General features: G+C 42.9%; 1 protein-coding gene across 1 annotated transcript; it reads right to left on the reverse strand.

Annotated features, from left to right (window-relative positions):
• Window positions 1-749: 749 nt before the first annotated feature.
• Window positions 750-8,220, reverse strand: LOC135088703 (pre-mRNA-splicing factor CWC22 homolog). Its single transcript, XM_063983664.1, has 5 exons — window positions 8,047-8,220; window positions 3,315-6,545; window positions 2,767-2,952; window positions 1,616-1,919; window positions 750-1,394 (listed from the first exon to the last, which is right to left on the reverse strand). Exons 2-5 carry the CDS (start codon window positions 6,543-6,545, stop codon window positions 901-903), a joined length of 4,215 nt encoding a protein of 1,404 aa, XP_063839734.1. The 5' UTR covers window positions 8,047-8,220; the 3' UTR covers window positions 750-900.
• Window positions 8,221-8,970: the final 750 nt, after the last annotated feature.

The following is an 8,970-nucleotide window of genomic DNA, read 5'->3' on the forward strand; positions in this document are numbered from 1 at the left end:
AGCCTGTATTTGGAAATGTTTGTTCTCTCACGCAGATTAGTTTTTAAAAGCCATGGTGATGAATTATGTTTTTCATAGCTATTTTTCTCCACTAATGGTGTAGAATCAGATCACTATTATCACTTGAATCATGAAAACCTCTCAATTTCTAATGTACCTTCTACACATCTTTAGGTCTTTTATGGTCTTTCCACTGGTCTCCTTCGTAACACCTTCCATATATCTTCCCCAGGTCTTCTATATTTCCACTATCCTTCATTCAAATACCTCAAACCCCAGTCCCCTTTTGAGTGTATTAACCCCTCCCTTCTTATGATGTTCCCACATCAAATTAATCTTTGCATCCTTAGTATATTTATAGCATCTTCCCCATGTCTCCTGTTTTACTGTTTATACAGTACAAGCATGGTCCTGTCTTGGCTAGCCCTCTTCATGCCAATCTCAGTCTGGTACACTGACAGATATTTCAAGGTAATACTGGGGAAAACTCTAACTTGGTATAAGGAATGCATGGGGAAAATTAAATACTGGTGAACTATTTTGACAGCATGGAAAAATGTTTATCTTCAACTAGTAAAAAAATAAATAAACAAATAAATAAAATGACACAGTTTTGTATCTCCATCACTCACACTTATACCAGGTACATATTTTGCTTTCATCTCCAAGTCTACCAATTCATTATCTTCCTCAATAACCAAAGGAATTCAAGTGTAGGGTTCTGTTTCCAGTACTGGTGAATGTTAAGCTCTTTTTCCTGTTTTTATTTAAAGATCAGTTCACAATTCACTTCATTACAGGTAGGAATTAATGTGTAAGGTCTTATTTCCAGTGCTGCTAAATTATCTCTTATCCAGAAGCTTGCATCCCTACTACAACTGTCTTTCCATTGACAGAGCATCACTTCATCTTTCTCCTCTTGTCACTCCTGTCCACACTGCTGTCCCTCTTGCGCTCATACTCCTGCTCCTCATCGCTGCTGTGTCTCCTCTTGTGCTCCTTCCTCACATCCGCCTTGATACGATTATCCGATTCTCTGTCATTTTCCTTCCTTCTGTGAGACCTTCCATGCCTTCTCTCCTCCCTCTCACTGTGCTCATGGCTGCCTCCTCTCCTTTCCCTTTCCCTCCCTTTCTTTGCAGCCTCAGAACCTCTCTCCTCTTTAGAGTGATGGCTTCTCCTTTCATATGACTCCCTCCTCTCTTCTCTCCTTCCACTTCTCTCTCCTCTGGTGTTGCTCTCTTCTTCACTGTCACTTCTTTTGCTCCTTCTTGCCTTTCTATCTCTTGATCTTCTCTCATTCTTCTTGCTTGATCTGATCTTTGTTTTATCGCTGGAACTTTTCCTCTTGGTATCTTTCATTCTGTGTTTTTTCTTTTTCTTCAGTTCATTATCTGTGTGTGGGAAATATTGCCATTAAACACTGCAAATACCCATCCAAGACCAAGTACAAGGTGATTACTTAATTTAATTTTTTTTATATGAATTTTTTATTTATAGCATCTTAGGAAGTTTGTAAAGAGAAATGTAGTTTTTAGTTTACAGCTGTTTCATAATATGAGTCATGTTAATTTTGATTAAGCTCCATAATAAATAAGGAAACCAATATACACACCTTTGCTTGCATGATGGTCACTTGAGCTGTCTTCTGAGTCACTTGACGAGTCACCACTGTCACTGCTACTGTCTGATGAACTGTCTGAGCTGCTGCTGCTGGTGCTGCTGTCACTGCTACTGCTGTCACTGCTGCTACTGCTGCTGTCACTACTGCTACTGTCACTGCTACTACTGCTGCTACTGCTACTGCTACTACTGCTACTGCTACTACTGCTGCTGCTAGTGCTGTCGTCATCTTCACCCCCAGCCTCCTCTGTTTTACTGATCTGCTGAACTGGTGCTACAACAGCAGTAGGTTTTGGCTGTAAGTACACACACAAGAAGAAACTGTAGGTAAATCATTGCTAACCAAGTGTCTTGTAATCTAATGTGGTCATGGTTGGTGACATGTCATCAAAAAATGACAAGCTGGTATAAGACTGAGTTGTACTGAAGCCCAAGGTTAGCCTGGCTCACTTCATGGGTTCAGTCCAATCAGGTTATACACCAATACAATGCATCAGTGTTCACCATCATCATTACGTCTGGGATGACTGTGCCACATGTTTGACCAAGTTAAATATTTACTCTACAGACCCATCAACAATACCCAGTGCTGAAACAACACTCAAATTACTGAGAATCAAGTATAATTGATGATATCTCTACTGTCAAGACCAATTTTAATGCTACTCCCTTCTCATGCACTGTGTATGTAGTGAAAGAATCAAGTAACCCCTACAGCTGGGCAACTACACACCACATGTGCCATGCCACAGCAGCAAAAGACCTGAGCCTCCCTTGATCCACACACCATCAATGACCATGACATGAATTTAAGGGCTTTTCAATCATGGCCCATGAATCTTTCAAGTAAGCTGTATGAATGCTCTCTTCCCCATCACCACAAATTGGGCTGAAGACTCATGAAAAACAATGTCTGTCATCAAAGTTCTGACTTAATGAAACTGCTTACCACTCCATCAAAAACAATAGAAATATATAATAACTATGTATCTATATACCAGGTTGGCAATCCCACACAAGGCACCACACATTACACACATGTCACTCACACTCTTAGCTTCATCAGGCCCCAATGGGAAAGGAAAGTCTCATGGCCCACTGTATAATACTGCAATGATAAATAAAGATGTCCAGGAGACCCACCTGTGTGCGAAGAAACTCGCGGAGGTCATCAGTGAGGCCACCCAGACCACAGGAGGTGAAGAAGTTGATGGCAAAGCGAGTGTTGCGTGGGTTGTCCCGAGGCAGGAGGCCCTCAAAGGCATGGGCCAATGTGGGGTCCCGCAGCCTCTCATTGAGTTTGGCCAGGCCCATAAACTCTACCAATTCCTGAAAATAGTGTAAACAATACTTAGTAAAACAATGAGACTCCTAGTTAAATTAGGCAAATAGTTTCTACAATGTATAACTGAAAGTAATGACTAGGAAACTATGACTATGTGAATGTGCAGCAACAGTCAGCAGCTGAGTAACATAAAAACACTCTCACTCTATTTACTGTTTAGTAAGTTTCCTCAATCATAAATCCACTAATCTTGTATGAATCTATTAAGTGTTAGGTCTTGTTGTTAGCTAGACAGCAAATCAAACAACTAAAAATTGAAAGAAACCATGAAACACAATGTAAGTGAATGCAGGTTACTTGACTTCAGACCACTACTGGGAAAAAAAAGTTCATTGTCAAAACTAACCTGGAACAGAATCTTGATGAAGACCCTTGAAGAGCTGGCTGTCTCATCTTCATTCAGGTGGATGTGGGACAGCACCTCCCAGGATATGGCATCAGAAAACAGCAAGTGGGCAAAGAGGCGGGTGACATTCCTCAGCTTTTCAGTTTCCAGGCGGTGGCAGGTATCATATGCATCCTTGAAGATCTGTTGGAATGGCTCCTGGTACACCTTGTTAATCATGCAGAACCGTTGTGCCAGGAGGCCGTAAAACTTGACGTACGTGCGTTGTTGGGCGCAGCAATCCAGAATCATGTTGCACAGTTCAGATTCCCAGCCTGGCTTGATCTCTCCCTTCAGCAACTTGTGAGCGCACTCGTCAATATCCAGTGACGACTGAATGGTGAGGTATACGGTGCGGCGGAAGGCCACCATGTTGGTCTCCGTCTCGTCCAGGATGGTCTCAGATTCCTTCTTCTCCTCGTCCTCCTCATCATCATCGGAGGCCTCGTCATCACTCTCAGAGCCGCTCTCCGCCTCACTCTCGTCGCTCTCCTCTCCCAGGATACCTATGCGGATCTCCTTGTACTTTTCCTCATTTGCCACGTAATCTGGGTCAGCCTTGAACACGTTGAGGATGTCCTGGGAGTCCAGTTTCCCATCAAGCTCCACAATGTGAGTGAACTGTTCGTTCTCCTCCACCAGGTCAAGTTCCTCGGCCACAGCAGGATGGTCTCCAAACCCGTCCTTCACAACAGCAAATAAGACATCCAGCATGTACGACACTCGGGTCTCCAGCTTTCCCTCATGAAGAATGTGCCTGAAAGTCTCCAGAATGATTGTCATCCCTCTCGGACTCACCTCATTCAGCTTCTCGCCACACTCGGTGATGAACAGGATGGCAAGTTCACACGAATCGTTCCTGGATTTCTCGGCCACTTCTGATTCTGAGGTGAAGTCCTTGGCTCGCTCCAGGAGGAAGGTGAGGATCTCCAGAGCCACAACCTCATGAGCCACTTGCTGGTTGACCAAATGAGCAATGAACCGACAGCAGGACATGCACACGTTCTTGTCATTCTTCTTGACACCTCGCCTCAGCTGGATGACCAAACGCTTCAGGAGTAGCTCGCCTATCTGAGGGAACTTTGTGTTGATGATGGCCACCAGTGCTGCATAGACATGGGTGAAGGTTTGTGAGAATGCCTGCGCTTGCATCAGGGCCCGGCACAGCACGCCTCGCCCCCGCACTATGTTCTCCTTCAGCAACTCTCTAACAATGATCCCGATGTTTGAGACGTTGACTTTATTGACGAGGCCATTGATGGACTTCTTGAGCGCCTCCCATGCCAACCGTTGGAACACCTCGCTGGACTTGTCTGTGATCTGTGCCTGCATCATTTTCAGTTTAGCCGGTGGGATGTATGCTCCGCCAGTTCTTGTGGTGAGAGGATCCATCACTGGTTTCTTTATGAGTGGTGCTGCAGGGACATCAGAACCTTTACCGGAAGACTCCACATTATTCTTCTCACTTCCTTCACCTTTTCTCTTACTATCCTTTCTTGAGCTTTCCTCAGATCTACTTGGCCTATCTGATGATGAGTCTCTCCTTTTATCTTCCCTCCTGTCCTTGTCCTTCTTCTTTTCATAATCTGCATCAGAGTTCCTTGGGTCTTCAATCTGAATGCCCAGCTTGTCGGCATACTTGTTCCAGTAAGTGTCGCTCGTCTTGAATGCTTTTGATTTCTGTGACTGGGATGTTTCCTTGGAAGTATCACCACCCCAGTATCGTGCACCTATCTGTGGTTCCTCCGCTTCATCTGATGAGTAATTCCTTGACCTCTTATCGCTTCTGCTGCTTCTCTCATCCCTGGTTTGTTTACGTTCCTCTGATCTTCCTGGGGAGCGTGACCGAGACCTGGAGTGAGGTGACTTCTCCTTCTCAGTGGGTTTCGTTACTTCCGAGTTGATTGTGGATTTCAGTTTCTTGGCTCGAATTGCTTCCCGTTCCTTCTCTATTGCTTTGGTTCGCTGCTGTATTTCCTCTTCAATTTGCAGCTGTTCTTCTAGTTGTCTCTTTTTTCTCAGCAACTCCTGTTCTGTGGTTTCATCGCTGTCATATTGTGGTTTCTTGTTGCTGTTGTCTTCGCCGCTTTCGTCTTCACTCTCGCTACTCGATGAGTGTTTCTTATGCTTTTGTTTCTTGTGTTTCTTCTTCTGTTCCTCAGCTTCACTTTTTCTTTTAGAGCTTTTCTTCTTCTCATGCTTTTCTTGTTTCTCACTGTCACTCTTCTCCTCTTCCTCATCTTTTTTCTTACTTTCTGGAACAATTTTTTCCTCTAACTTTTTCTCAGAGGTCTTTTCTTGTTGCTCTTTGGGCTCCGATCTGTTAGTCTGTTTCTCAAGACTTTCCTCTCTCTTCTTTTTCTCACTTCTCATCTCCTTGGATTCTTCTGACCTGGAACTTTTGGATTCAGCTGGCTTTTCACTTTTCTCTACTGTCTCTTTTTTCTTTGGTTCATTTTCTGTAGTATCTTTTTTCTTATGTTCCTTTTCTGCTGTATCCTTTGGTGCTTTCTCTTTGTCTGGGGTTCGGTTCTCTCTCACATTCTTCTCTTCTGATTTCTTGTTATGTTTTGAAGACTGACTCTTGTCCTTTAAATCCTTTGTGTCTTTATTAGCTTTTACATGGTGATCATCCTTACGGGTCACATCTGTGGCTTCTGATGCTTTTTGTTTCACTGTACTGCCATTATTTTTCTCAAGAGTCTCATCATCACTTGCACGTTCTGAAGTCTTCCTTGAGCGTTTATCAGTGTCTCTTTCTCGATGAGATTTCCTCTTACTTTTATACTCATCCTCAGAGCTGGAGTGATCTCTTGCACTTGTATTGTCTGAAGTCTTTCTTGAACGTTTGTCAGTTTCCCTTTCCCTGTGGGACCTCCTCTTGCTTCTATAATCATCCTCAGAGCTAGAATGGTCCCTCTGTCTGCTGCCTCCATCCTTCTCCCTCTTCCGAGAGTGCCTGTCTTCTCTGGAGTGATGTTGGTCGCTCCTGTTTCGACTCCTGCTCCTCTCTCTCCTGTGGCGATCTCTGCTCACACTCTTCTCCCTGCTCCTGTCTCTGCTTCTGCCCTTTGAGGACTTGTGGTGCCTGGACTTATGGTGGTGTCTGCTGCTCCTCTCTCTATCCCGGTGCCTCCCGTGACTCCTCTCTCGGTCACTAGCCGGGGAACGCGTGCGACTCCTGCTGCCCATCTGTTACACAAGGATGACACAATGTTAATTTCAGAAAATCCCTTGTTGAATGATAAATAAAGCGTAGTTATAACCATCAATCACATCCACTTCCCAAACTCACTCCACTTTCCCTCTCCACTCCTGCCAAATACATATGTCATACAGCCTAAATATCCAGAAGCCAAAATGTCTAGGTCAAAATGTCTCATGTTCTATGTTCTTGTTTAAAGTTTCACTAAGGGGAGAGAGAGAGATGAGTTCTCTTCTCTTCTCTGTCAGTGGTGTGAATGAGTCTGTATGTGTGTTGTGTGCCTTGTCATGACTACACCTGTTTTTCTTAGGAGAGTCAGCCTTGGTATATGTGTGTATGTACTAAAGAGAATGTAAGTCAATAAGGATTTAATGCCAAAGCTGGCCGGATAAGATTGCTAGGAATAAGTAGGGTGAGAAATATTATACCAGTTTTTCTTATTGTTTTCTTTCTTTCCTCACTTACAGCGTGGGAGACAGGATGAGCTCACTGGCTTTTAACAAGGTTGGTGAGTCTTGCTGTCCTGAAGGCCTTTTACTAGTAGAACTTTTTATCATGAATTCATTGTGAGTTAGGGATGCTAATGTAGGGACAGAAAAATCTAGCTATGTTATAATTAAAAGTACAGGCTGCTGATGGGATAGGAATTAAGGGGCAGCCAGATTCATGAATTCTTGCTAGGGCACATAAAGTTTCAGATGAACCAAAATGCAAACAACCACTCATAATAATTATCCAGTATTTTTCTTGATTACTCTTCATAGTCTATTTTATTAACCCTCTTCAAATATTTTTCAGCCAGTCACCTCTCAGTAATTTAAATTTAGTTGAATCATTTACTTATTAACGTTTTTGTCCATGTAATCTACTTAGTTATCTTAAGATTGGAGGATAGACTGAATAATAATAAAAAAAAATGATCAGATAAGAAATGAAAGAGAAGAAAGAAACAACCTCCACCAACTCCCCACTACCCATCAAGAAAAAAGAAAAAAAGAAAAAAAAGAAAAAAGAAAGGAAAGAAAACCCACTACACCTCCCCCATCACCCCTCCACCCCCACTCCTCTATCACCTCCCCACTACCCGGTACACATCCACCCCAACTCCATCACCCCAATACACACTCCTCTGTCACCCCGTCACTAACGCTTACACATCCACCCCAACTCCCCCATCATTCCCTACACACCCACCCCAACTCCCCCATCACCCCGTCACTGCCCCCACACCACTACACCCCCACCCCAGCCAGCTTTCCCTGCGTCAAACGTTTGCTTGACAGTTTTCCCTCACAAAACACTAAGCCAACCTATGGAATGTGGACAGGTGGTGAAAAATGTTTGGAAATACCACGCCTAAGACACATAGCATTCAATAATACGCGGACTTGGTATGTAATTCTAAGCGGGGCAGTATAAATTTAACAGTACAACAAAGGTTTACCTCATTACTGTAACGATTAAAGTGTAATTAACCTTATAACTAACCTCTGCGATGTGATGGAAGGTTAATTAGTGTCCTGGGGAGATCTTGTCTTCACTGGGCATGAATACCACACATAACCAGATATAAAAAAAGTAACCGGGATGAAAACAAATGCCTTCTCAATGCTGCCTGGCTGGGTAGCTGGGGCAAACTTCCTCTTCTTCTTCTTGTGACCTTTTTTGATCTTGATCTTGATGGTACTGGTGACGACATTGCTTCGAGTCAGCATGAATGAGTGAATCAGTCAGAATTAATGCAGAATGACGCTGTTGCATAAGGAAGGGTACAAGAGTAAGAATGTAAATGTAAAATTTTAAGTGCAGTGTTGAATGAGAGATGTGTAAATAGATTGAGAGAGCTGGGTGTGTTGGGTGAGGAACAGAATGGATCTGGTGTGGACGGAGAGCAGAGGCTACGTTTGTGATGAATGAAATGATCGAAAGAAGGAAGAATGATGGAAGTGAATTATATTTACGTTTTCTAGACACAGAGAAAGTTTATGATAGAGTGAAGAGAGAAATGCTAAGTAGAGTCTTAGAAAGTTTCTGCATTATTGTATCAAATGTAAAATCCAAATAGTATTGTAAGCATTGGTAATAAAAATCAATCAATGAGTCAATAATCATAGCAACAAACTAATATAGTCACGCGGCGTGGCTCTGCAGAACACAACCACCATATATTGTTTGTTTGAGGAAATAATGACTTCAATCTGCAATGATGAGCATACAACTTGTAATCTATATTGAAACTTACCTTCTTTATGTCTTGTGCTCCTTAATCTCTGGTTGCGTTGCATATTGGAGATAGCACCTTACATGACATGCCCCTTTTCGCTCTAACAGACCCACACTTTTTTTTTTTATACTATATTCTTGATAGTTTTGACATCACTAGTTATCTCCTTATCAGACAGCAGTATATTT

This window comes from Scylla paramamosain, chromosome 31, assembly GCF_035594125.1.
Source record: "Scylla paramamosain isolate STU-SP2022 chromosome 31, ASM3559412v1, whole genome shotgun sequence".
In the NCBI taxonomy this organism is placed as follows: domain Eukaryota; kingdom Metazoa; phylum Arthropoda; class Malacostraca; order Decapoda; family Portunidae; genus Scylla; species Scylla paramamosain.